The sequence below is a fragment of the Otolemur garnettii genome, unplaced genomic scaffold (genome assembly GCF_000181295.1).
Source record: "Otolemur garnettii isolate 467f Iridium unplaced genomic scaffold, OtoGar3 scaffold00018, whole genome shotgun sequence".
NCBI lineage: Eukaryota > Metazoa > Chordata > Mammalia > Primates > Galagidae > Otolemur > Otolemur garnettii.
This window is the reverse complement of record NW_003852413.1, coordinates 5,611,111-5,636,670: the sequence shown is the minus strand read 5'-3', so window position 1 is coordinate 5,636,670 and position 25,560 is coordinate 5,611,111. Positions and strand designations below refer to the sequence as shown.

The window sequence follows — 25,560 nt, the reverse complement described above, 5'->3', positions numbered from 1 at the left end:
TTAGAGTGCCTGTGGTTGTTTTTCATTAGTACATAAGCATTGGTTGTAATCTTTTCCTTATTTATATACTTTAAAAAATGTATGTGTATAGATGTATATATAGTCAAGTTTTCTTAGATGATGAATTAAATCCACCTTAGGCAAGGTCAAAACAGAACAATGGCTTCCTTCTGTTCTGCAGACCCTTAACTAACTAAAATATACTCAGTAATTAGTAGCTCAGATAACAAAACTCACTATGTTTTCCAGAAACAAAAACTCTTAACAGTGAATTCTTAACAATATTTACATTCCTAATCTCTTCTGCCCCTCCTCCAAGCTGCTGAAACTTTTAGTTCCTTGCTCAACACCACCATTCCTAAACATACCCCTGAGGGTCAACTCCTAGTCCAGAAGATGGAAGTTTAGCACATATGAAAAAATTTAAAGGGCTATTGTTGAGGGCCAGTACCTGTATAGAAACACCTATTATTTTTTTAAAAGATGGTAGGAATTAAAGCTTCAGTTAGGTCAATCAATTCCATGAAAAAAAATTCTCAAAGCTAGATGTGGTGGGTCTTGCCTGTAATCCTATCACTTTGGGAGTCAGGATTGCATGAGATGAAGAGTTCGAGACCAGCCTGAGCCCCATCAGGAAAAAAAAAAGTTTGGTGGGTATGGTGAGGTATGCCTAAAGTCCCAGCAACTTGGGAGGCTGAGGCAGGAGAATCCATAGAGCTCAGGGTTTGGTGGCTACAGTGAGTTACTCAAGCTATGATTGCCCTGCCCTCCAGCCTGAGCGGAGAGGGCAAGATCTCGTCTCAAAAATTAAAAAGTAAAAAGTAAAAAAAAGGCCAGGTACGGTGGTTGGCGCTTGTAATCCCAGCACTTGGGAGTCTGAGGCGGGTAGATTGCTTGAGCTCATGGGTTCCAGACCAACCTGAGCAAGAGTGAGACCTCGTTTCTAAAAATAGCTCAGGCGTTGTGGCAGGCGCCTGTAGTCCCAGCTACTTGGGAGGCTGAGACAAGAGCATCACTTGAGCCCATGAGTTTGAAGTTGCTGTGAGTTGTGATGCCACAGCATTCTACCGAGGCCGACAAAGTGAGACTCTGTGTCCAAAACAAAAAAAAAACAAAAAAAACGTTGGCTTGGGATATTAGTCACTAAGAAAGGCTCACTTCTTTCCTTGTACATTAATATTGGCTTATATCTCCAGGCAGCAAAGTCTTTGGTTGAAAACCTAGAAAAAGACTGCTCAGTCTTCAGGGGTGGGTACCGACTAGAAGGTGTCAGGGAGGAGGTCCTTGGGGTGTGGGTAATGTTCTGTTTTGATCTGACTGGTGTTCACTTTGTGAAGTCTGGGAGCAGTACCTGTGACTTAAGCACTTCAGTACGTTATATTTGAAAAAAAGATTTTTTTTTAAATGGGATGGCTTGAAAGTTATTTAAAAAAATAAATACTTTTGGGACTTGAGCAGCTGCAAAGGCTCTGTTTTCTATTTTGAACATTCTGTTTCTCGAGATGACCACATCTTTTAGAGGAAATGAGTCAAAGCCACTCTGTCTTGCTTTTCCAGCTGAGCATGTTCAGTTTGAATGAAGTAATGAATGAACTTGGCTGCAACACCCACAAGCCTACAACAGCAAACACAGAGGCCTCGGCCAATCAGCAGACACTCAAGGTTTTTAAGTTGAGTTCAAACAGGACCCCGGGAGACCAATCAGAGAGCGAGGCCCCGCCCCAAACTCCCGGCCACGGCCAACCAGGAGGCCGGATGAGCCAAAACACAGCGGCTGGCCAATGCCGGAGAGCCCCACGGCACCGAGCTCCGCCAATGGGCGCGGCCCGTCCAAAAGAGAAACAGTGCGGCCCGACAGGCCGCAGGATTCGAATCGAACGTCCGTCCGGGAGCCCGGCGCTGGCGGAGCGACGCGGCGGCCAATCAGCGGCGGCGACTCACGGCCCCCGAACGTTGGGACAGCGGCCCCGCCCCGCGCTGTTGTTTGTGGTGTCGGCCGGGCGGCGGGCGCCGAACCACAACATTCGCCGGCGGGCGGCCGGGCGGCGTAGCGGCGGCGGCGAGCGCGAGCCCAGGGCGGCCGGCCTCCGCGCCGCCGAGCCTCGCGTCGCGTCATGTCGGTGAACATGGACGAGCTGCGGCACCAGGTCATGATTAACCAGTTCGTGCTGGCCGCGGGCTGCGCGGCCGACCAGGCGAAGCAGCTGCTGCAGGCGGCCCACTGGCAGTTCGAGGTGCGTGCGGGCCGCCCCGTTAGACGCGTCCGCTCCTCCGGGAGCCAGGGACTGGGAGCCGGGCCGCGGCGGGGCGGGGAACTCTGGTGGTGTCTGTTCGTCCTGGGGTCCGCGCCAGCGAGCAGGTGTCGTGTGGGGCCGGGGCAGAATACCCCCTGCACGTGGGGCCTGGCGGCCCGGGCCGGGGGCCGGGCGCTGAGACGAGACGAAGCCTGGCGGTGAGGCCCGACCGGTGGGCCTCCTGCCCTCCGCCGGGCCCGGGCCGCGCTCACCACCGTGTTTGTCCGCAGACTGCCCTGAGCACGTTTTTCCAGGAGACCAACATTCCTAACAGTCACCACCACCACCAGATGGTAAGTGCCGTCGGGGAAGGGCGGAGGGGTCCCGGAGCAGGGCCGGCCGGATGCGGGCGAGGGGCTGGGCCTGACCGCGGCGGGGGCCGAGGGGCGCGGGCCGGGGCCGCTGTCACCCGCGGGCGGTGACAGCCATGTTGCCGGGGAGCGCCGCGCCGCGAATGTAAACAAAGAGCCAAAATGTCTTCCAGGAAAGAGCGGCTCCCGGGCCGGCGCTGGCTTCACTAACTTTGTGACCCGCCTCCTGAGCTGCGGCATTTTGGCCCCAGGCCTTATTCCTGGCTCGGTTCCCTGGGGGAAGGGGCATCAAAGTTTGGGGGGTAGGAGGCTAGGGGAAGATAGCCAGAGGACTAGCCAAAGACTCAGGAGCTGGGAGACCCTAGTGGCAGGGGCACAGATAATAACCTGGCATTTGGGCAACTGGGCAGTATGACTGAAGGGCCGATAGGGGCCTGGGAGTTGGGGTATTAGTGTTTGTGTGAGCTCCCCTTGCTGCTGAGTGGCAGCCCTCTCCACCTCCACACACTCACATGCACTGCACTACAGGGAACAGGAAGGGCATAAATCCACTCTCCCCAGGAAGCTGGGCTCTACCCACAAAGGTATGTTTCCCTTCTAAGCCCAGGGAGACTGGGAAACCCAGAAAAAAGACACAGCCAGAGCAGGGAAGGCACACAGATTTTGACCCAAGATAAGGCCAAGAATTTGCATTTAATCTTAGTATGTTAAGATATATTCAGCAGCAGGTCTGGATTTGCTTTCTTCACTTCCCCAGCCTATCCCCAGGCCCAAGGCTTTGCCCTCCTGGCCATGGTGAACCCTGCTTTCTTGAGGCTGAGGACATCCCTTCTTCACCCCACCCTCCTAGTTACCTATTAGCCTGACTTGGGAGGAAAGGCTGGGCTCAGAGATAATGTAAGACATTATTCCCCAAGAGACCCATTGTGGCTTCTGGAGTACATTTTTGGCATTTTTAACACTCTGGCATCCTTGCCCATGGCTCCCTCCAGAGCAGCAAATGGTTCCTCTGCTGTTTGTCATGTAGTCACACAGGATAAGTAGAGAAGGGTCTGGACTTTCTTTTAACTAGTTTGTCTCTCGTAATGGCTAATGCTGGATAGAAATCAAACAAAAACGGTGTTTGGAGTGTGATGGGAAAGGGAGCTGGCCACAGGGCTCTGAGTAAACCCAGAAGGGGTTTGTTTCCAGGAGACACCCTCTCCTGTATCCACCAAGGGACATCTCGAGCTGCCACATTGCTCTTGAGCCTGCCATCTCCTCTCAAAAGAACCTTGAGATTTGCTCCTGCTTGCTGTGGCCTTTGCAAAAACAGCCATTCTGAGGGGCCAGGAACAGGGAGGCTCCCTGGGAAGAGCCAGTACTGGCATCCTGTTTAACTCCTCTTGCTCCTTGTCTGCAAATCCCAGGGGGTATTGCAGTCCCCTTTGGGAGCTTCCCTCAAGGGATGTGGTAGGTTTTGTAACATTAAAATCAGTGTGTCCATCAGTGTACAAGTATTGAGCACTTTTTATCAGTCTGTCAGTCAGCACAATGGAAAACATCTCTCTCAGAGAGTTGGCAATTTCTTTAGACACCATAAATCAAAGGAAAAAGTTAAAAACACCAGAGACCAGTCACAGCAAAATGGCAATAGCAGAAGTGACCCCAAGGTAGGAGTAACTGATAAAGGATTGTCCTGATAAATGCTTGACTACTGTAGATTCCTACAGTTGTTGAAGGTTCCTGAGTTGGATTTGGAGGGATCCAGAAGCAGAGACAGGCACCTCAAACTGGAAGCAGGTGGGCACTGGCAGGTGGCAGTGGATACTAGGTTCACTGGAGAGCTGGACAAAGGGGCTTTAGATCATTTAGTCTAGTGGGTCTCAACGTTAGTAATGCTGCAATGTATTTTCATTGTTGAAAAGGAGTCGTGACCCACAGGTTGAGAACCACTGATCTAGTCCAAACCCCCAATTTTAGGGAGAAGCTCAAGGTTCAGGAACTTACTTGCCCAGACTTAGGCCGGCAGGCTGGCCCAGGCCTATTAGCCACAAAGGTTGTTCTCTGGTGGCTGTTTGAGGAGACAAGCCTCACTGGGTAGGGACAATCTGGGGAGATCTGGGGAAGTCGGTCACGTTGCTGTGATGCAATTGCTCCCCCCCCATTCATTGTTTCCTGCTGCCGAGAAGTCAGCCCTGGGGGGTGGGGGTGGGGTGGGGCAGGGAATAGTGGAGGGAGGAGGGAAAGGTCTGGGTGGAGCCAGGCCTCTGCTGGGAGTCCTTTGACTTCCTTCAAGCCCTTGGGAAGATTGGTCAGAGCTCCATAGGGGCTGAGGTGAAACTCACCCGGGGAACTGGGTGGGCTGGCATCCCCTTCCCAGGTGTGTCCTCACTACCCCCCTCCCCCTACCAATTTCTGGTTTGGGTTTAGCTGCGGAGCTGGAAAGCTCCCTCCTTCAAGGTGAAGAGTCCTTGCTCCTCCCACTTTTGTGCCTGGGGGAGGGGCCAGTGTTGCTAAAATTAGGAGAAATTCAAAGAAGGACTCCCATGGCTTCCTGGGAAAGGAAAAAGCAGCTTTGAAGTCTGAACCAGCTTTGTGTAGGTCTAGGTCGTGTTCTCTGTGTGCCTTTTGCCCACACCCTCAGTGAGGTGCTCTCTGAGGTAGTGGCAGAAGACAGCAAATGTGGGAGCCCCAGGAAGAGGGCTGAGGGGCTGGATAGACAAACTGCCAGCCTCTGGCCAAGGGCATGGAGCCTGAGGCTGCAGATGCAGGAAACAGAAATCCTTAGTTTCTTTCCCCAGGGATCCAGACCTAACTGTGTTGACTGTAAATGCAAACTAGTGTGGTCTGGATAGAGTTAAGAGCTTGGGCCTGTAGGCATGTAGGCTGGGAATTTATTTTCTCAACTTGGGCTGCTAGGGGTGCATTTTTGGGCAAATGATTTGACTTTGGGGCCTCAGTTTCCTCATTTGTAATATAAAGAGAATAAACTGAAACCCCAAGTGTTACTGTGAGAAGAAAGAGGGAGGCAAAGGCTGCAGGGCCTCATGGCTGTTGCTAGTCGTGTGGAGTGAGCCCACACACTGAGGGTGTATAGCTTTTCCAAGGTTGGCATTAGAAGAGAGACCCTCAATCTGGGCACACTCCCTTGACTGACAACCTGGGAACATGTGAGGGCGGATTATGTGAGGAGCCAGCAGGTTTCCTTACCCAGGGGAGGTGCTGAGCAGGCTGTCCTGGCTGCTCCCTGTCCTCTCACCTTAAGCTGACACCTAAGCTTCTGGTTGGAATTAACTGTTTACTTCAGGTACTCCTTGGAGTGTCATTACCAGGCATCATGAACTGCTCTTGGTTTTGATAAGGTTATTGGGTTTTGTCTTTTGTTTTGATTGGCTCAGGAGGATAGTATCAGTGATTTTGTCTTGTTGAAGATGCTTATGGCCTGAGAAATGGGGGTAAGGGAGAGGCTGTGCTGGGTGAGCCCTCCCTCCCCACGCAGACTCTGGGACCCTGGTGAACAGCTCTCCCCACACCTGTGTTCTTTCCCAGCAGATGTGTACTCCCAGCAACACACCTGCCACGCCACCCAACTTCCCCGACGCACTGGCCATGTTCTCCAAGCTTCGAGCTTCCGAGGGCCTACAGAGCAGCAACAGCCCCATGACGGCCATGGCCTGCTCCCCTCCTGCAAACTTCAGCCCTTTCTGGGCCTCATCCCCGCCTAGCCACCAGGCACCCTGGCTTCCGCCCTCCTCCCCAACCACCTTCCACCGCCTCCACTGCCCACAGCCCACGTGGCCCCCTGGAGCGCAGCAGGGGGGTGCCCAGCAGAAAGCCATGGCAGCTGTGGATGGCCAGAGATGAGACTGGGTGCTGCCGGGCACCAGGCTGAAGCTGGGGGCAGTCCAGGGTTGTGGAGACACAGGAAGGCCAGGGAGGGGGGCTGGACAGGGTGGGGGTGGGGGTTCCTGAAGATCGCACTGGAAGATTTTATAAAAGGATTTTTGTGGGGGGGGGGCAGTAAACTTCCTGGGCCACTTGGGTCCTTCAGGAGTTTCTCTTCAGGCAAGGTTTTTCCTCTTTTTAATATATAACTATAATATATATGAATATATAAATATAACTAATGTATGTGAGAATGGGGCTGGTGCACCTGGGGTGCCGAAGTGCTTAGTGCCCTCAGAGGGGAAGCACCAAGAGAACCTTTCTCTCAGGCCAGCGCCACTTCTGCCCCAGTCTTGTGGGGTAGGGGTGTGTTTCAAAGCCAGATGGAAGGATCTCCCAGCTGCTTCCTTTCAAAAGTCACTCCTGGAACTAAGAAGACCTCACTGCTCTAAGCCTGGGGGCAGCCAAATAGCAGCTGCAGGAGGGTCCCAAAAGGGCCCAGTGCTTTCTGGGACTCTTCCTGCTGCTAGCCCAGGGGCTGCTAGACCCAGGGGTCCTCCCCATTTCCTCTCCAACCCCCATTGCTGTTGTCACCCCTGTCTGCAGCTGAGTGTGCAGGGCTGAAGAACTACCTTGGGTCAAAGGCCAGGCTCTGCCCACTGGGGACTTGACTGTCCCATGGGCATCCTGCCTCATAGTGCACATATGGGGCTGGAGGAGATTGTGTAGATTCTTTCCCAAAGCAGAATCCTGCCTCACCAGGGTGAAATTTTAATTTAAAAAGTTAAAAAGAGACTTTTCTAACTTCCCTGGTTTGCAGTGCTTTTATTTACTTGGTAGGAAAATCTGTCTCCTTAAGGAGGGCCATGTTGTGGTTGGGAGTGGGGTGCCAACGCCATAGGGCTGGTCTGGACGTTTTGTGGTGTGGGGCATTCATACCAGGGGATGTCATGGCACAGACAGGATCCAGATTGGGGGATCAGGGAGAAGTCCTGACTTGGTTGCTGTAACCATCTTTCCTTGTAGCCCCTATCCATGTAGTCCCTGCCCAGAGAGCCCTCGGTCCTGAGCCCTGGAAGCTGTTTCCATCTGCAGTTGGGGGAGCTGCCCTTTTTACCTGGTAGCCTGATGATACCCACCCTACTGCCTAGATTCCTAGGCCCTTAGGCCTTCACCTTCCAGCTGGCCTTTCTCCAGTGCTTCCTGCCCTCATCTCCCTTTGGGGTCGTGGGTCTCGATTGGTTGTGTGGCAGTGACCCAAAGGTCAAACAAGGCTATTGGCCATGAGACAAGGTGTGTCCCCAAAGTGACTTGTTTCCAGTCCCCCCTCCCCATAGCTCTCTAGGCTTTAGAATGGGGTGGTGTTGGCAATGCCTGACTCAGCATGTCTTTCTCAGATGGTCCTCCAGTGCAGGTGCCCAGAGGTAGAGGGAGCCTGTCTACCTAGCCTTAGGAGTGGGTGATGGTCCACATGGTGAGATCCCTCCCTGAGCTCTGTCCTGTACAACCACATGCTCTGGGCAGCCAGGACACTGTGGGTAGGGGACCCACTCCTGCCCTGCCCTCTGAGGAGTCTAAGAACACAGGGACTGTGGGTTGGAGGCTGAAGCCCAAAGTGAAGTGAAACTTGAGTGAGGCCCAGCCCAGATTCTGAGCCTTGTCAAATCTTGTACTCAGAGATGGGGCAACCCCTCCTTCAGTGGAGCAGGACATGGACCCAGCTGCCCTCTGCCTCTGCATGTGACATTGATGTATTTGGAAGCGGAGTTGATTCTTTCAGTTTTGTTTCCTGGTTGGAAACCCCTGAAACTCCTCCCACCCTCACCCCTTCCCTGCCCACCTGTGCTTTCTCAGGCTGCCAGGGGCAGCCCCTGTCAGCATGTGGGTGGTCATGCTTTGACATACCCAGAGGTTGCTATGGCCTGGGCCAGGGGCTGCCTGGGTATGGGACCCAGACTGGCGAGAGCCATCTGGCTATGCCCAGGTGTGGTATGGTAGGGGGAGGCCTGGCTGGCTCTGGGAATGTGGCTCCTAGCCCTATGTGGGTGCGGGCAAGACGTGAGTGAGGAGGGCTAGGTTGCTCCTCTCTGCCAAGCTGGTGGTGAATTTGGCTTCTGAGACCTGGGAAACTGAGCTGACCTTCTGACATTTCGCAGCCAGGGTGGGGCCTGAGTGAGAGAAATAGGAGCCACCAGGCTGGCGTGGAGGAGGGGCAGGCCCTGGCTGTGACTCCTGCTTGTGGAGAAAGGGTCAGGGGCATGGGGAGCCCACCCAGAACTCCACTACCCCCGTGGCGGCTCCTATCCATCCACCACCATTAAATTGTTACCTAAAGAGTTGCTACAGATCAGAGGGAGCCCCGCTGCCCCCCATAGCACCCTAGCCAGGCCTACCCTCCTTTGCCTACGCCAGGTCAGGAGTGAGAAACTCATTTCTGGGCTGTTTCCTGTCACTGTTTGCTGTGTAATTCTGTCACCCTGTCTCTTTTACACTGCAAAGTATAAGACATCCCTTTCCCTTGTCAGAGGAAGATGGGAACTGGAGGTGGGGGGAGCCCCATCTTTGATCTGGTACTTCCTTCTCTGAGGTGGGAGACTCTGAGACAGAAAACTGCTTTGACTTCAGGGCTTTATAGGCCTGGTGTGGGGTGGTCTTCCATCTAATGGGGGACCCCTAGAATCTGACTGAAGTCCAAGCTCAGGAAGTCAAGGGACTCCTTAGTCCTGGCTGTAGTAGTGGTGGGAGCTTGTCCCTTACAGCACCCTGAACTCGCCTGCCCATGCTCCTCTGTCCCCTCCCATCTGCCAAGATCTTTAGCACAAAGGCTAGGGGGGCACGCAGCAGAGTGGGGCATCCTTGCTGCCAGGTTTAGGGGCTGGTATAGAGTAAAGCAGGTCAAGGTTTAGGCCATAGGCCTCTGGACCAGTACTGGTCTCACCTCCCTGTCCCTCTGGCTGGACACAGTGTGGTGCGCTATCTCCCTGGGGGGAAAGCGAACTGGAAAACTGGCAGCCCCTGGTCTGAGCCCCTCAGCCAGAGGGTGGACTTCAGGTCACAGCTGTCTTTGCAGTAGCCCACTTGAGGCTGAGCAGTAGGGGATGGCAAACAGCTTCCCGGCTGGCTGCAGGGATTTGCTTTCGGCTGGTGACATTGCTTGGTGGGGACCCTGTGCCAGGAGCCAGGAACTGCCCTGCACCAGCCCTGGGAGAGCAGCAGGCAGCCGCCACCCTAACCTGCAGGGTGCAGCACAACACTCAGAGCATGGGCTCCAGCCTGCGCAGAGGGCCTCAGCAACCCTCAGGCCAGCCCCGCCCTGGACCAGATGGCAGGGCAGGGGCCAGCGGAGGCAGCAGCATCCCAGGTGAGCCAAGGTCAGGACAGCTGCTGGGGTGAGAGCATGCCCAGCCAGTCCCCAGGGCCAGGCGTTTGGCTGTGCTGCCCTCCCTGCCCAGGATGCAGTGCCCAGCCCTCCAGAAGCCCCAGCACCCTCAGAGAATGGGGGCTGTGAGTTTGATCCTCAGGCTGCAAACTGGACCCTCTCTCCACGAGGTCTGCCAAGTGGATGTGGAAGTGACTGGAGGCATGTTAGGGGGCTGCAGGCCCAGCCAGCAGCGGTAATCTCTCCTCTCTCTCTCCATCTTCCTCAGCTGGGGCCATCAAAGAAGCCTTGTCTGACTTAAACTTTTCCCTAAACATTTATTTATAGCTCTGCTCGTGAACAGTGGTGGAGCGTGGTCCACGGGTGGGCTCCTCAAGCCCTTCCCCTGGAGGCACGTCCATGTGCATCTCCAGCCCCTGGGAGCTGCTCTCTAGATTTGCCATCTCCATGGGGCTGGATGCAGGGGCTGCATTTGGCTGGGCGAGACGCCCCTCAGAGGAGACCGGTCTGTCTTTCCTGGGATGAGTGGAAGCTGCAAGACAGGAGGGGCCGAGGTTGCTCTGCCTCAACTCCCAGTCCTCCAGGGTCCTCACAGCCTGCCCAAAGCCCAGGGAGGTTTGGAGCAACACATAGGCCAGTCTGGGTCCTTAGTGCAGGCTCCTAAGCAAACACTTAAGACCCTTTGTATCTTTGGGAATGAAAAATAAATACAGGAGCAAAGCCTCTTGCAGGGGCGGAGAGCTGCCTCTTTGTAACATTTCCTCTGTTAACACAGGGACAAGGCAGTGTTTGCCCAGATAGGTACAGGAATTTTCCCTAAAACTACTATCTCCCTCTATCCTGCTTCTAGAACATTTTGAGTGGCCTTGGAGCAGACAGTGGGTGACAGTGGGGATGAAGCTGAGTAAATGAAACAGGTCTGGGGGCCAGGGTTACAGTCCTGTGCTCACTGTCCACTGAGGCTCTCCATCCAGCCTGTTCCCCTTACTGCTCCTTAGAGCACTGTCTGTGGGACCAGAGGGCTTAGCTTTCAATTCCAGCTCTGCCACCTCCTAGCTATATGACCTAGGCCAGGGGTCCTCAAACTTTTTAAATAGGGGGTCAGTTCACTGTCCCTCAGACAGTCAGAGGGTCGGACTGCGGGCCCTGGGACAAATCAGCTGCTAAGCAGGACAGGCAGTGGCGGCAAAAATACCCAGCTGGATAAATGTCCTAGGCCGGCTGCATGTGGCCTGCAGGCCGTAGTTCAAGGACACCTGACCTAGGGCAATTATCTTAACCTCCTTGTGCCTCAGCTTTCTCAGCCGTAAGTGGGGCTAACAATGGTCCCGACCTCTTACTGTTGGTGAGTAGACTAAAATTGGTTCAAAATGCCCAGCTGGTGAGGGGCCTGTGATGAAATAAGGCGCCGCTTACTCCACTTCTGCCTCCCCTCCCTCAGCCACAGGCCCTCACTGAACGTGGGGGCAGAAGTGATGTTGGAGAGGACGTAGGGCTCAGGCTCTTAACTTGGGGCTGGGGGTGGTGTGGGGGTTCCCGGGGACCCCTGAACCTCCTGTAAGCTTTTGCAAAGGGTGTGGGTGCGTTAACTGTTCTGGAGAAGGATAGTTGGCACCTTTTATTAGATCCTTGTGGCGGGGCCCTGATGCTAAGGAGCACTAACCCAGCACCCCTTTGATGACAGATAAGGAAACTGAGGTCTGGAGAGGGAGAGTCATGTAGCTATCCAGCCTCCTGGCTCCACGCCAGAGTGGCTCCTAGCAAGAAGGCAAGGACCTTGTGTGGCTGAACCCCAGGGTCCCCAGCTCCCTGATCTTTAGGCATGATTTAGCTCCTGGGGGAAATCAGGGACCCTAGGGACCTCCCAGACCTGGTCACTGTCCTATTCCTACCGGCCTCTTTGCAGAACCTGGGAGCACTAGCTCCAGGAGAGGCAGTACACATGAGTAGGGGAAGGACGTGGGCTTGGAGCCAGAGATGTGGGTCGCAGCCCCTTTCCCTGTTCCCTCTTCTGTGAAATGGGACAGTAACTATGTGTACCCTACAGAACTGGTACATTCAAGCACTCAGTCACTAGAGTTTCTTTTTCCACCCATCCCATCCTTCAGCTTCCAGGCTTTTCCTCTCTCCAGGGAAATAAAGGTATAAACCATATGGGCCAGAGAGGGAGGCTGGTGGGGCAAGGAGGAGAGGCCTGGGACAGTGCTTAGGCCACCTGGAAGGATACTCCATCCCGAAGGAAGTTACCTGAGCTGTTGTCAGCCAACATCTGAGCACTCTGAGGCCGAGAGGGCAGCTGGGTGCTGTCGTTGAGGGACTGCTGCCTGTGTGGCCGGGACTGCTTGGGCTTGTGCTTTGAGTTCCCTGTGGCTGATGGGGACAGTAGAGGGAAGGGCCAGTTCTGAGACACTGAATGAGAGGTCTGTGGGGACCCATGAGGTGGGGAGAGGGCTTCAGGGCTGCTGGTCACAGCCAGCACGGCTGTGGTAGGGTCTCATGTTGGTCTGAATTTGTGAGCATCCTCCTGAGAAGCAGCGCTTCCTTCATTCCTGTGCCGTCCCACCTACTCACATCCATCCATCTGTCCATCCATCCATCCACTCCCTCACTCAGATGGTATCTGAGGACACACACACATCAGCTGTGTGCCAGGTGCTGGGTGAGCTCTGACCCGGGGTTCTCAGTTTGGGGTGGGGGGGATACTAGAAAGGTGCATTGGTGGCTGTCATGCACTGGGGAGAAAGAGATGCAGCACACTTGAGGGCTGGACAGCTGGAAGTGGGCATTTGGAGGATGGGAACCACTGTGCAGGGGGTGGCTAGGGAGAGGGTAGCTAGGGAGGGGGCATGGTGCTGATTTTGGAAGGAGGGGGTGGGACTCATCTAAGACATGCTACACACAGGGCTTGGGAGAGGGCTGGCAAGAAAAGTTGGGGCCACCACATCCTGGCTGGTTGGCTGAGGCTGGACAGCTGTCTTCTACCTGCAAACATTCACCTGGTGGCTTTTGGAGAGATCTGAACATTTGGAGCCGGGAAGGTAGAGGAGGAAGGCACCCAGGGTCTGACAGCCCAAAGAAGCATCCTGGCCCACTGAGAGATGAACATCCCCCGGGGCTCTTGGACACTCACCGTCTTTGTTCAGGATGCCTGGCAACTTTGTATCCATCCGTCCCTTGTAAATATGTCCATCAAGGCCCAGGATGTCCACCTCATCATGCTGTAGAGGTGGATATACATCTGTTACCCTCTGACCCTGCCCCTTTGAAGGCCTGGGGAACCGTTGTTTCCTTATCCTTTGGCACCAAACCATGCTTGGAGCCCTCCTGGGGGACTCTGAGCAGCACCAGGGCAGAAGGTGGGTGGTGGAGGTGGTATCATTCTGAATGCTATTGGTGGGAGGTCTTGGTGCTGGGTGGAGAGCCGCCGCACACAGGATTAGAACCTGTGGCTTAACTGGGTCTGATTAACACATTATTGGCAAGCAGTTTTATACAGAAACTATCCATGGTGCCAGGTAACCCGTGACTGGTCAATAATGTGTTAAGAAACTGCCTTGCTGGCTCGTTGCCTGTAGCTCAATGGTTAGGGTGCCGGCCACATATACCAAGGTTGGAGGGTTCAAACCCAGCCTGGGCCTGCTAAACAACACTGATAACTACAACAGAAAAATAGCTGGGCATTGTGACAGGCACCTGTAGTCCCAGATACTTGGGAGGCTGAGGCAAGAGAATTGCTTAAGCCCGAGAGTCTGAGGTTGCTGTGAGCTATGACGCGACAGCACTCTACCAAGGGTGACATAATAAGACTTTGTCTCAAAAAGAAAAAGAAAACTGCCTCAAGGCTGAGGACTGGATGAGGTGACTTCTGGTTGTGTTTCCAGAATGACTTGGAAATCTGGAGCCGTGTCAGGGCCATCCTCCTGGGAGGCTCCCAGGCAGGCCTCTACCTTCATGGCAATCTGAACCTCCTCCGTGGGCCCCTGGGACAGGTGCTGCAGGCGGTTGCGACGATATGGGTAGGTGAGGGTGTGGCTGCCCCCGCAGCGCCGGGGCACTGTCGAGTAGGTGTAGTCAGCTGAATCTGACACCCTGTGATGAAGATACCATGGAATCATTAGGGGCAGCCATCAGGCACAAAGCCTGGGACACACCTACTGTGGGGCTGGCCAGAAGGAAGTGGGTAGCTCTCTGTAGGGTTTGTGAGAGTCAGGGCAGAGCAGGGGGCCCTGGGACAGTGGGGGAAGTAGGCCAAGCAACCTGGAGGCTGGACCACCCTGAAGACCACACACACTAAATCACGTGTTCATATGCACACACACACACTCATGTACACTGACACATATCCTCTCATACACTGACACATACAATACATACACACTCTCTCATGTGCGCGCACACAATGATGCAACACACACTCTCCTACCCTCAGGCACACATATAACCCACCCGCCTCACAAATACACACTTGCACACTCAGAACACATACACTCTCACAGGCTTCCTTTCCTCCTTGGGGCTTTGGCCAGCAGCAGGGTAAGGCATTTGTCCACATGGCTGAGTGTAGGCAGAAGCAATGCCCAGTTGCCAGGGTCTGGACCCAGTGGCTTAGCCTGGCCCTACCGTTTGTAGCAAGGGGAGTTGAGGCAATGGGCCTGCAGCAGCTCGCGGATCATCTGGCTGCTGGCCCTGACGGAGCCTCCGAAATGGATCTGCACTTTCTCGATGTCCATCAGCATCTTGGAGTGCATGGAGCGCAGGCGCCCCACGCTCCGCTCCATCTGTGCCAGGTCGCCCCGAGGGAAGGCACTGCCCAGCTTGAGGCTGCAGAGCAGGATAGAAGCAGGATCAGCCCAGGAACGGACAGGACCCCAGAGCCACTCCAGCCTTGACCTTGCTCAAGCTGCTTCCTTCAGCCCTAGGCAGGGCCCTCTGTGGGCTAAGCCAGCCCGTGTCACATCGCAGAGAAGGTTTTTCTCAGGGATAAGTACAGAAGACCAGGTGGGCAGAGCGTCTGACCACGGGTGGACGAGTTAACACCAGGCACTGGCCTCTCTCGTCCAGTCCCTGGAACCCCTATAGGGCTCCAAGAACAGTTTGAAGTCCTCTTTCCTGTGAATGCCATCCTTAAGTGGTGAGGAGGGCTTGGCCAAGGGAGCGATGTGGGGCGGGGAGCTCCATCCCCAGGTTGCTGAGTCAGCTGAAGGATGGGGGAGGCAGCTGCTACCTTAGCAGCCCCTTAACTCCCAGTGGGGATAAAAAGGCAGGTTATTACTAGCTTTTCCTCCAACACACACACCCAGGAAGGAAGAGGGAGCTAGTTTAGAAATCAGCTGAGTGGCTGCGCTGTCCCATCCCTGAGGAGGAGGTCTTCCACACTGTTTCCCAGACCTGCCCTCTGACGTCACCTGTGCCCTGGCTTCCCTTTCCAAGACCCTGCCCTGTGACCCCAGTGCTCATACCTGCGGCTCTGCTGCCGGACCTGCTCCAGCTCAAACACTGTGTAGGGGCGGGAGGAACGGTGCCCTGGTAGGCTTGGACCCACAGCTGTCACGGGGATGATTCTGGAAAGGGATGGGTCAGAGCATGAGAAATCCCATCACACAGCTTCTATTCTTCACCTTCCACCTGCCTCCAGAACACCTCAGGCCTGGGGGGGACCCTCCTGGGCAGGATGGAGAAGGGGAGGAGCAGCCCGCTGTGCCAGGCTGTGTGGGCCGGGTGCGGGTACTCACTGTCCAGTTACAGCCGTCTCCAAGGGGCGGTCACATGAGAGGCAATGGAAATGTGCCAGGAGCTGCCTGTTGGGAAGGATGCACATGGTAGGTGAGTGCTCTGCCCAGAGAGTCCCCAGAAGGGCTTGGCAGCCTGGACACTGTCCTCCAGAGTGCTGGCTGATCCTAGCCCTGCCCCTAGAACGCACCTGCACCTTTCAGCCTCAGGTCCCACCTCTGCCTTTCCTCTCCCTGGGCCAGCCTATTTCCAGCTTCCCTCATCCCATCCCTGAGGGTGCCTTGTGTGAGTCTTGGGGGCCCTCTGGTGGCCAAGAATGGGAATTCTGGGATTCAAAACCACCTCGGGCCAGAACTCCCCAGTGCTGTCTCAGCTCACAGGACTGAGGACCCCTCCCTGATCTGAAGGGGTAGCACCTCCACGGCTAGAGAGCCTTATGCCTCCTCACTTTCTCTCCCAGTGTGAGAAAGAGACCTGAGCTAGAAGAGCCTTTCAAGCTACAGAATTCTGTCCCTCCACTGTGGGATGGTCAGCTGTGTGTCCCGACCTAGTGCCTCCCTCACCAGTGGGGTGTGCCAGACTCCCCACTGTCTGCCAGGCCTCACCTCCGCATGGCGGCTGCCTCATCAGCTGTATAGAGAGGAGAACGCTCCTTAAGCTGTTGCTTCAGTGATTTCCACCGATCCTCCAGCATCTGCTTTAGGGGGTCCAGCTCCAAGCGGTCCAGCTGCCGGGGTGGGGGCAGCCAATGAGCTCTAAGGCAGCAGGTGGGGGTCTGGCTCCAGAGAGGGTGGCATTGTCCTGATTCAGGGACCCTACCCCACCCCTGCCACACACCTTGGAGTCCATCTCCACCACAAGCTTGTCCAGCATCTTCTGCCAGTCCTGTTCTTGCCCGCTCATCTTGGTCACCAGTTCCCGCATCATGTGGTTCAGCTGTTCCGTGGTGGCATCAAACTGGACACGGCTCACTTTGGCGGCCAATGCGCTCTTGTCAGCTTTCTGCCGAGAGAGAGGAGGCAGCCCCCCACCTGGGAGAGAGCCACAAGTGGCCCCATCTCCCTGGGGTTTCCAATAGCCCACACTCCTCCAGCCCCCTCCACTCTGGCCAGCAACACCTCCCTGGGACAGAGCGGCTCCCAGGCCTGTGCTTACCACATCAATCTCCATCTCTAGGTGCTCCCTGTTGGCCTTTTCCTTTTCGAGCTTCTCCAGGCCTTGGTACAGCACCTGGGGAGCCGAGGGAGCAGAGAACAAAGGCAGGAGCTGAAGGGCAGGGAGGCGGAGGCGAGCCCTGGCCCTGCTCTCCACTGCCCTGTCGGCTGCTCACGTCAATGTCCTTCTGCTTCCGACGATGGTCCTCGATGAGGTTGCCGGTGGTGATGTTGAGCTTCTCACAGTCGCCCTGCACCTGCAGGATGGCGTTCTGCACATGGCCCAGCAGCTCCTCATCCTGTGGCAGGAGGGCCAAGATGGATTGCTGGCTCTACTGAGGTGGCCCCTGCCCCCACCACCGTATTGCTGGCATCTGATAAATTGGCCTTAAATCATCACCCAACAGGGAATCCAGCTTCAGATACCATCCAGCATTCCCTGGTTGTCTTCATAGTAATTTCCCACTAATGGTGGGAAAGGCTCTGCCCATTCTGTGTCCACTCTAGTGGGACAGGAGCATCAACCACCCATATTCCCAGGACCAGCCTCAAGGGAGCTTGGGCTGTGGGGTGATGGTTGCCCCACAGCTCTGGAGGGCTAAGGTGGGGCTTCAATCTCCTCCCCTCCCCTGGTCCAAATCTGAATTCCTCAGTCCAAAAGGTAGGGCTCAGGGAATTGTGGCTGTCCCAAACCCTCCAGTAAGCCTGCCCTTTGGAGGGAATTGGAAGGAGTTGGGAAAATTGGCATGTAATCTGTCTCCTGAAGCTATGCCCATGTCCCCACAACACAAGAATGGCACTGGTCCACCCTTGGCCAGCCTGTGCTGTCCCACCCCATAGTCTTCTGTCCCCAGAACTGGCTCTGCTGCCATCCTTGCTGTGACCCTGGGGAAGGAGCAGGGACTTTTGTGGATTTGGCTAACCCTCACCCCCAAACACTCCTCTGTTGCTGCTATCTCTTTAGGTCCCTATGGCTGTAGCTCCTCCCAGCAGGGTCATGTCCAGTTGCATAGGAGGGAGGTGGGCAAAGACTCACCTGGCTCTGGAGCCTGGCTTTCTTGGAGGGCCGTGAGGCAGCCAGGTTGTTGACCATGTCTTGGAGCTGCTCATAGCGCCGCACCAGCGTGCTGACCTGGTGGCTCACATCCAGGCTGCAGGCTGGACAGGTGGCCTCGGGGTCAATCTGGCCAGGACTCAAGTGCTTATGAGCCTTGCTCGGGGTCATGCTCATGGACAGCAGTGTGGAGGAGGAGGCCAGCATGCTCTCAATGATCGTCCTGAGTTTGTCTAACTGGGTGCAGGAGAGACATTGGGGGCAGAGCAGTGAGGTGAGCCACATCTATGTTCCGGCCACACCAGCACTACTAGCGTGGCGCTTTCTGCCTCTTCCCTGCCGTGACCTGGACACACGTGCATCCTGTGCCTCACAGGGCATGCAGCCCACAGGCACTCTGTCCATGAAATAGTGAGTAGAATGTTCAGTAGCATTACTGCCGAGGAAAGCCCTTGTAAGAGGGAATTCTCTAGACGTTTCTCTCACCAGCCCCTTGGTCCAGAGTGAGAACCTCTGTCCTCTAGCTAAATCCCGAAGTGCTATTGCCTGACAACCCATAAACACTCAGAAGAGGCTGAACACACAATTTGTGAAGGGTGGGCTTGCATCTGCTCCATCCCACCTGGCATGTGAATAACTAATGATAAAGGAATGTGACAAGTGCTCATAATACCATGGGCATCTCTCAAGGGCCAGGTAGTACAAATCCTGTCCTGGGAGAGCAGCTTGAAGGCCTGGCCCTCCTGTGCTCTTCCGTGCCCTGTGGTCCTGGTCTGTCACCACGAATAGGTGATCCAAGATGGTCAGTTCATTCAAGGGCAACCACTCCCTAGACTGGCCAAAGACATGGAGAATTCATTGCCTGGTTCAAAAAGAGGGTTGTACCAACCTGAGCACCCTCTCTTGGGAGTGGGTAAGGGGGCAGAAAAGACTCTGTGGTGCTTGGGGCAGCTGGTGTGGAGCGTGTATGAGAGAAAAGTAGATGGAGAATGGAATAGGAGTGAGATGTGGGAGGGTTGAGAGAAAGGAAAAGGAAAGGGATGTGGCTACACACAGAAATAGACATAGGAGGCGGGGTGGGGGGCCCACCCTGGACCACCCCTGCAGCCTTGGTAGCTCCCTTTTCCTCAGCCCCCTGCACACCCTCAAGCATCACAATTTCACTTGAGCTCATAGACTCTTGCTTGCAACCAACAGGCCTGCACTGAGGCCAGCACATCTGAGGGCCCCTGGGATATAGAGGGACCAGGTAATATTCTCTCCAAGAGAGTAAGAGGCTTCCCAGAGAAATGGTCACATCAGCAGAGTCCTGAAGAACAAGTAGCAGCTTTCTAGGTGGATAAGGGTTGGAAGAACATCCCAAAAAGAGCAACAAAAAACAGGAGAGTGTTCAGAGACAGCGGGAAAGCCAAGGTGGCTAGAGATGGCGAGTGTGAAAGGTAGACCTGCAAAAAAGGCCACAAGAGGAGGCTGAGCCAGCCCAGCACGTGGGTTCTTCTAGGGGTGGCCCTTGGAGACCCTGGGGTTGCTAATCTCAGACAGGAACTTGGACTGCTAGGTGACCTTTGCACATTCTCCACTGCTCCTCAGCCAGGACGGTTGGCTGGGAGTCATGAAGTGGCACACAGCACTGCCCCAGCAACTTGGGAGGGGGTCCAGAAAGTAGCTGAAAGCACAAAGGTGTTCCTGCCATGAAAGCCCTTGGCCAATCCTAGACAGGCTTTTCCTCACTGCTCTGTCTGGGAGTACTGAGGGCTGCTCCTGGTTTAGACGCTCCTTACTGGGAAAATGACCAAGGACAGCATCATTCAAGCCTTAAAGGCAAACACTATTGGGCAGCACCTGTGGCTCAGTGAGTAGGGCACCAGCCCCATATAACTGAGGGTGGCAGGTTCAAACCCAGCCTCAGCCAAACTGCAACAAAAAATAGCCGGGTGTTGTGGTGGACGCCTGTAGTCCCAGCTACTTGGGAGGCTGAGGCAGGAGAATTGCCTAAGCCCAGGATACCAAGGGCAATAAAGTAAGACTCTGTCTCAAAAAAAAAAAAAAAAAAAAAGGCAAACACTATCAAGAAAGTGGAATGACAACCTATGTAATAGGAGAAAATATTTGCAAGTCATTTATCAGGTAAGAATCTAGTATCCAGAATATATAAAGAACTCTTTATAGCTCAACAGTAAAGACAACTCAATTTACAAATGGGCAAAGGATTTAAAGTTGTCTATCTTATCTCTAAAGAAGGTAACAAATGGCTAAAAAGCACATGAAAAGACGCTCAGCATCATCAGTCATTAGGGACATGCAAATCAAAACCACGTAAGATACCACTTTACACCCGCTAGTATAGAAATATATATGTATATATATAAAATATACTTTTTTTTTTTTTAAAGGCAATTGGTCAGGTGTTGTGGCTCACACCTGTAATCCTAGCACTCTGGGAGGCCAAAGCAGGATTGTTTGAGCTCAGGAGTTTGAGACCAGCCTGCATAACAGCAAGACCCTGTCTCTATTAAAAATAGAAAACCTAGCCAGGCATGATGGTGGGCCCCTGTAGTCCCAGCTACTCAGCAGACTGAGATAGGACAGAGCAAGATCCTGTCTCAAAAAAAAAAAAAGTCAACAAAAAACTTTAAAAATTAAAATGAAAAGGAAATTAACAAGTGTTGGTAGGGATGTGGAGGAATTGAAACTTTCATACAATGGGAATTGGAAAATAGTATGGCAGTTCCTCAAATGGTTAAACAGTTATTAGATGACCCAGCAATTCCACTCATAGGCATCTACCCAAGAAATTAAAACACATCCTCACTAAAAGCTTGTGTGTGGATGTTCGCAGCAGCATTGTTCACAAGAGTCAAAGAGTAGATACAACCCAAATGTCCTTCAGCTGATGAGTGAATACACAGATGATGGTACAACCACAACATGGAATGTTGTTCAGCACAGAAATGAGGTACCGATACAAATGAAACTTGAAAACGTCATGCTAAGCGAAACATCCAGAACAGGCAGGTGCACAGAGACAGAGAGCAGGTCGTCAGGGTCTGGGAGAGGGGGAATGGGGAGAGATTGCTAAAGGCTACAGGATTTCTTTTGGGGGTGATGAAATGTTTTGGAATTAAATCATGGTGATGGCTGCACAACTTTGTGAATATACTAAAAACCACCTTGTTTATCTTAAAAGGGTGAAGTTTATGATATGTGAATTATATAACTAAAAAGAGAAAAAGGATTTGATGTGAAGTACACAGACCCTGACGGGCAACTTTCCCTCGCCCACGCACCTGTGGCCTCAGAGCTGGCTTTGGATTGGGAAGGGGCTGAATCCCAGACACAGTGGCCTCATCGCCCCACACAGAGGGGGAACAGGGGCCTAGCCTCAGTGAGAGGGCAGGCCTGCCCCACCACCTGTAGCCCACTCTAAGAAGGCAGCTGAAGAGTGAAATCCTTACCTGATCCTGCAGGTAAAGGGAGGCTTCGGAAACCGAATTTTCCATGGCAGCCTTGCCCCGCTCTTGGCTGTCCCTCAGCTCGGCCAGCTCCTTCTCGATGTCAGCCACAGTGACTCTGGTGCATGACAAGAGACCATCTGGCTCTGTGGCCAGCCCTGGCTGACAGGGTTGGGGGAGGCTGAGGTCAAGGGGTTAAGCCACCCTCTTACAGGTCCGGTCCTAGAGGTGGGCCCCTGACATGCTGGTCTGAGAGGCTTCTGGGCAGTGGGACTGGGCGTCACAGAGAGAGCTCTGAGAGGCTCTAGCAAGTGGTGTCCTCCAGCCTCCAACTGGGGACACAATCTAAACCGCTTCACCTTGCCCTTCTAAGCCCTGGTCTTGAGCTGTTTTAGGAAGCCAGTGAGTTTCTACCAGTTGCTTAAACTAGATATGGGCAACCTGGAGAGAAAACACAATCCAGGTCAAGGACAGTGGTCAGTTAGGGGCACGAGTGGGCCAAAGATTGCTATGAACTCCTTAGCTAAGAATACTTGATGCCAGGAGACTAGGACCTGGGGGCAAGGGAGGGAGCGTCTTACCTGAGGATGCCCAGCTGTAAGCTCAGCTGGCCACCTTTCAACTCCTTTCCTCCTTCTTGGTCCCCATAGCCCTCCACCATCCTCTGCAACTTGTCCAGCTACAAATCCCACAAAAGGGAGGGTTAGGTGGCCCCTGTTCCCACTCCCCCTAATCCTAACCCAAACCCTTCTGACAAGAGCCAAGGTCCTTGTGGAAACCATGTTGGCACTGAGAGAGTGACTGAAGTATAGCAGCCCCTTGCAATGACCTCCGGCCCCCAAAAGTCCTACAAACTGGCTCCAAGGCTGCCACATGTCATAAAAATAGTAAAGGCCTTGTTTGGCTCAGCTGAATCCTAATAGCTTTGAAGACCACTTTTTAGGTCCAGAAAATGAACATGATGATACCTGAGGTGCATTTCCTGACAAGACCACAAGACCCCATGACTTACTGTTTGGTAAAGGGCTGCGACCCATGCAGATGAGAATGGAAAGTACTGCTACTAGCATTACACGGCAAAGTAGGTCAACCATCCCTTTCTTACTTTTGCTTTTTCCTGCCGAATTTCTTTGGCCAAACTCTTTAATGTCTTCAGCTCTTCCTGCAGGTCAGGAGGTATGGCCTTTTTGACTGTGGAAAATGGAGGTCTAGTCATCTGAGGTGTTAGAGCCCCAGTGGGCACCCATTCTCCATTTCTAGCCCCTGGAACAATGAAGCTTCTCCAGAGAACAAGACACACCACTCTGTCCTGCTTCTCCTGGTGACGGGAAGCCCATTAAAAAATCCACCTAATGCTTGACATCCTAAAGGGGACCTTGGGACAACTGACTTGCCATTTCCATTCACCTCTAAAAAAATTTTGTTTTGAGAATAGGGTCTCTCTGTCATTCCAGCTAGAATGCAGGGGCATCATCATAGCTTACAGCCACTTCAACCTCAACCTCTTAGGCTCAAACAATCCTCTTGCCTCAACCTCCTAAGTAGCTAGAACTACAGGCATCCACTACCGCACCCCCGCACCTGGCTAGTTTTTCTATTTTGGGTAGAGATGGGGGTCTTGTTTTTGCTCCAGCTGGTCTCAAATTCCTGGCCTCAAGCAATCTTCTCCCCTTAGCCTTCCAAAGTGCTGGGATGACAGGTGAGCCTCCATACCCACCTAAAATCTTAATCATTTTCTGGGCCTAGAGGTGTGAATGGGCAAATGTTAAGTTTAATTGTCTCTCTGTCCACCTTCCAGGGCTTTCCCTCACCCTAACATGTTCCCAGCTGCTGTCCCGAGACTGACATGGCTGTAGGAACCTGCTTCGTTCCTCTCCAGAGGCCCCTCAGTCCTGGTTTACTCTACCCTTTGCTACCTATTCATTTGGACCCCAAAGGCTCTGGGAGAACCTGGACTGACTAAGAATGAAAATGCTGATTTTAGGGCGGTGCCTGTGGCTCAAGGAGTAGGGCGCTGGCCCCATATACTGGAGGTGGCAGGTTCAAACCCGGCTCTGGCCAAAAATTGCAAAAAACGGCTCGGCGCCTATAGCTCAACCGGCTAAGGCGCCAGCCACGTACACCTAAGGTGGCGGGTTCGAATCCCCAGCCCGGACCCGCCAAACAACAATGACGGCTGCAACCAAAAAATAGCCGGGCGTTGTGGCGGGCGCCTGTGGTCCCAGCTACTTGGGAGGCGGAGGCAGGAGACTCGCTTGAGCCCAGGAGTTGGAGGTTGCTGTGAGCTGTAATGCCACGGCACTCTGCCCAGGGGGACAGCTTGAGGCTCTGTCTCAAAAAAAAAAAAAAAAAAAAAAAAAAAAAATTGCAAAAAACGAACAAACAAACAAACAAACAAAAAACCCAGGAAATGCTAATTTCAGAGGGACTCTGGAACTCTAGCAACCAGGAGTTGAGGCCAAGGGGGCACATGGTACCCACTCATCCGTGCCAGCAAGTTCTGCATCTTCTGTAGGTCAGTCTGGCTGGCCTCCTCCTCCTCCACGTCCTTCAGATGCTCCTTCAGCTCCAAGTAGAGGCCGATAAGCTCTCCCATCAGACGAAATGTTTCCAGTCTGGAAACTTTCTCTAGGGAATCGCGTCGCTCGGCCTGGACATCACTCTGGGCCTCACTCCTTTCTGGGAAGACTTGGTGGAGGGAGCCTAAATGCCTGGAAAGTGTGACATCTTGCCCTGGGGCAGGCTGGGCAGGAATTCCAGGTGGGCGTGAGGCACGTATTCTGTCTGGATCCAAACCTACCATGCCAGGCTGATCAGCAACTGGGAACCATGGCCAACCAAGGCCAAGATCCAATGAACCACGTTGGTCTGAGACAGGGAATAATTGGCTACGCTGATCCAAACCTGAAAATACCTGGCCAGGCATACCTGGGCCAGGTGATACCAAATGCTGTTGATCTGCGCGTATAGATCTCAAACCTGAGCTTGATAGTGTTGGGCTCTTCTGGTCTGTGCCAGGATGCAACAGGTCTTGCTGATAAGTTTCTGATGGTACCAAACCCCTTTGGTCTCTACCTGGTGATGCTAAACCTTCACTGGTTAGCAGTGGTGACACCTGGTCTTGTTGCTGTTTGCCAGGAGGTGCCATACCATGTTGGTATGGGCGTGATGATAGAGCACTCTGAGGATCTACTTGGGATGCTGGAAAGCCATGAAGCTTAGTACCTGGTGCTATCAAACCTTGCTGATCTGCACCAGGCTGTCTCAAACCACGTGGATCCATTCCTGGCTGTACCAAACCACCTGAATATGCACTAGGTTGCACCAAGCCAGGAGGGTACACACCAGGTTGCACCAAGCCAGGAGGGTATGTACCAGGTTGCACCAAGCCAGGAGGGTACACACCAGGTTGAACCAAGCCAGGAGGGTATGTACCAGGTTGCACCAAGCCAGGAGGGTATGCACCAGGTTGAACCAAGCCAGGAGGGTATGCAGCAGGTCGAACCAAGCCAGGAGGGTATGTACCAGGTTGAACCAAGCCAGGAGGGTACACGCCAGGTTGAACCAAGCCAGGGGGGTATGCACCAGGTTGAACCAAGCCATGGAGAACAGGTTGGACCACAGTATATGAATCTACCCCAGGCTGCACCAAACCACTCTGATCCATTCCAGGTTGCACCAAACCAGTCTCATCCATTCCAGGTGGGACCAGACCATGAAGACCTGCACTAGGTTGCTCCAAACCATGTTGATCCATTTCAGGTTGCACCAGATCCTGCTGATCCATTCCAGATTGGACCACACCATACTGATCTGGACCAGGTTGCACCAAACCATGCTGATCCGTTTCAGGTTGAACCAAACCACGTTGATCTACACCAGGCTGGGCCAAACCACGTTGGCCTGTGCCAGGCTGCACTAAACCACGTTGATCTACACCAGGTTTGACCAAGCCAAGGTGACCTGTACCAGGAGCTACCATGCCAGGCTGACGTACACCAGGAGCTACCAAACCAGGCTGACCTGCACGAGGAGTTACCACGCCAGGGTGACCTACACCAGGAGGCACCAAACCAGGTGGACCTGCACGAGGAGTCACCACGCCAGGGTGACCTACACCAGGAGGCACCAAACCAGGCTTACCTGCACCAGGAGTCACCACGCCAGGTTGACCTGCACCAGGAGTTACCATGCCAGGTTGACCTGCACCAGGAGTTACCATGCTAGGCTGACCTACACCAGGAGGCACCAAACCAGGCTGACCTGCACCAGGAATCACCATGCCAGGGTGACCTACACCAGGAGGCACCAAACCAGGC

The 25,560-nt window shown here is 53.8% G+C and overlaps 2 protein-coding genes across 3 annotated transcripts in view; one reads left to right on the top strand and one right to left on the bottom strand.

Annotated features, from left to right (window-relative positions):
• The first annotated feature begins 1,884 nt into the window (after positions 1-1,884).
• UBALD2 (UBA like domain containing 2) lies at positions 1,885-7,280 on the top strand. Of its 2 annotated transcripts, none has more exons than XM_003786104.3 (3): positions 1,885-2,234; positions 2,525-2,587; positions 6,140-7,280. In XM_003786104.3, the coding sequence occupies exons 1-3, from the start codon at positions 2,115-2,117 to the stop codon at positions 6,449-6,451; spliced, it is 495 nt and encodes a 164-aa protein (XP_003786152.1). In that variant the 5' UTR covers positions 1,885-2,114; the 3' UTR covers positions 6,452-7,280. The 2 variants fall into 2 exon arrangements, with proteins under 2 accessions (XP_003786152.1, XP_012658706.1); XM_012803252.2 differs by having other exon boundaries at positions 6,137-7,280.
• A 2,017-nt stretch (positions 7,281-9,297) lies between these two features.
• Positions 9,298-25,560, bottom strand: part of QRICH2 (glutamine rich 2) — a 37,876-nt gene continuing 21,613 nt past the window's right edge. Inside the window, exons 9-25 of the mRNA XM_023511189.1 lie at positions 24,647-25,474; positions 23,723-24,526; positions 22,347-22,432; positions 21,823-21,920; positions 21,245-21,359; positions 17,772-18,026; positions 16,912-17,034; positions 16,737-16,811; positions 16,419-16,583; positions 16,187-16,308; positions 15,584-15,649; positions 15,311-15,412; positions 14,472-14,672; positions 13,799-13,940; positions 12,982-13,069; positions 12,099-12,221; positions 9,298-9,347 (exon numbers count right to left, since the gene is read on the bottom strand). Coding sequence (XP_023366957.1) covers positions 9,298-9,347; positions 12,099-12,221; positions 12,982-13,069; positions 13,799-13,940; positions 14,472-14,672; positions 15,311-15,412; positions 15,584-15,649; positions 16,187-16,308; positions 16,419-16,583; positions 16,737-16,811; positions 16,912-17,034; positions 17,772-18,026; positions 21,245-21,359; positions 21,823-21,920; positions 22,347-22,432; positions 23,723-24,526; positions 24,647-25,474 — 3,443 coding nt within the window. The remainder of the gene's footprint in view (positions 9,348-12,098; positions 12,222-12,981; positions 13,070-13,798; positions 13,941-14,471; positions 14,673-15,310; positions 15,413-15,583; positions 15,650-16,186; positions 16,309-16,418; positions 16,584-16,736; positions 16,812-16,911; positions 17,035-17,771; positions 18,027-21,244; positions 21,360-21,822; positions 21,921-22,346; positions 22,433-23,722; positions 24,527-24,646; positions 25,475-25,560) is intronic.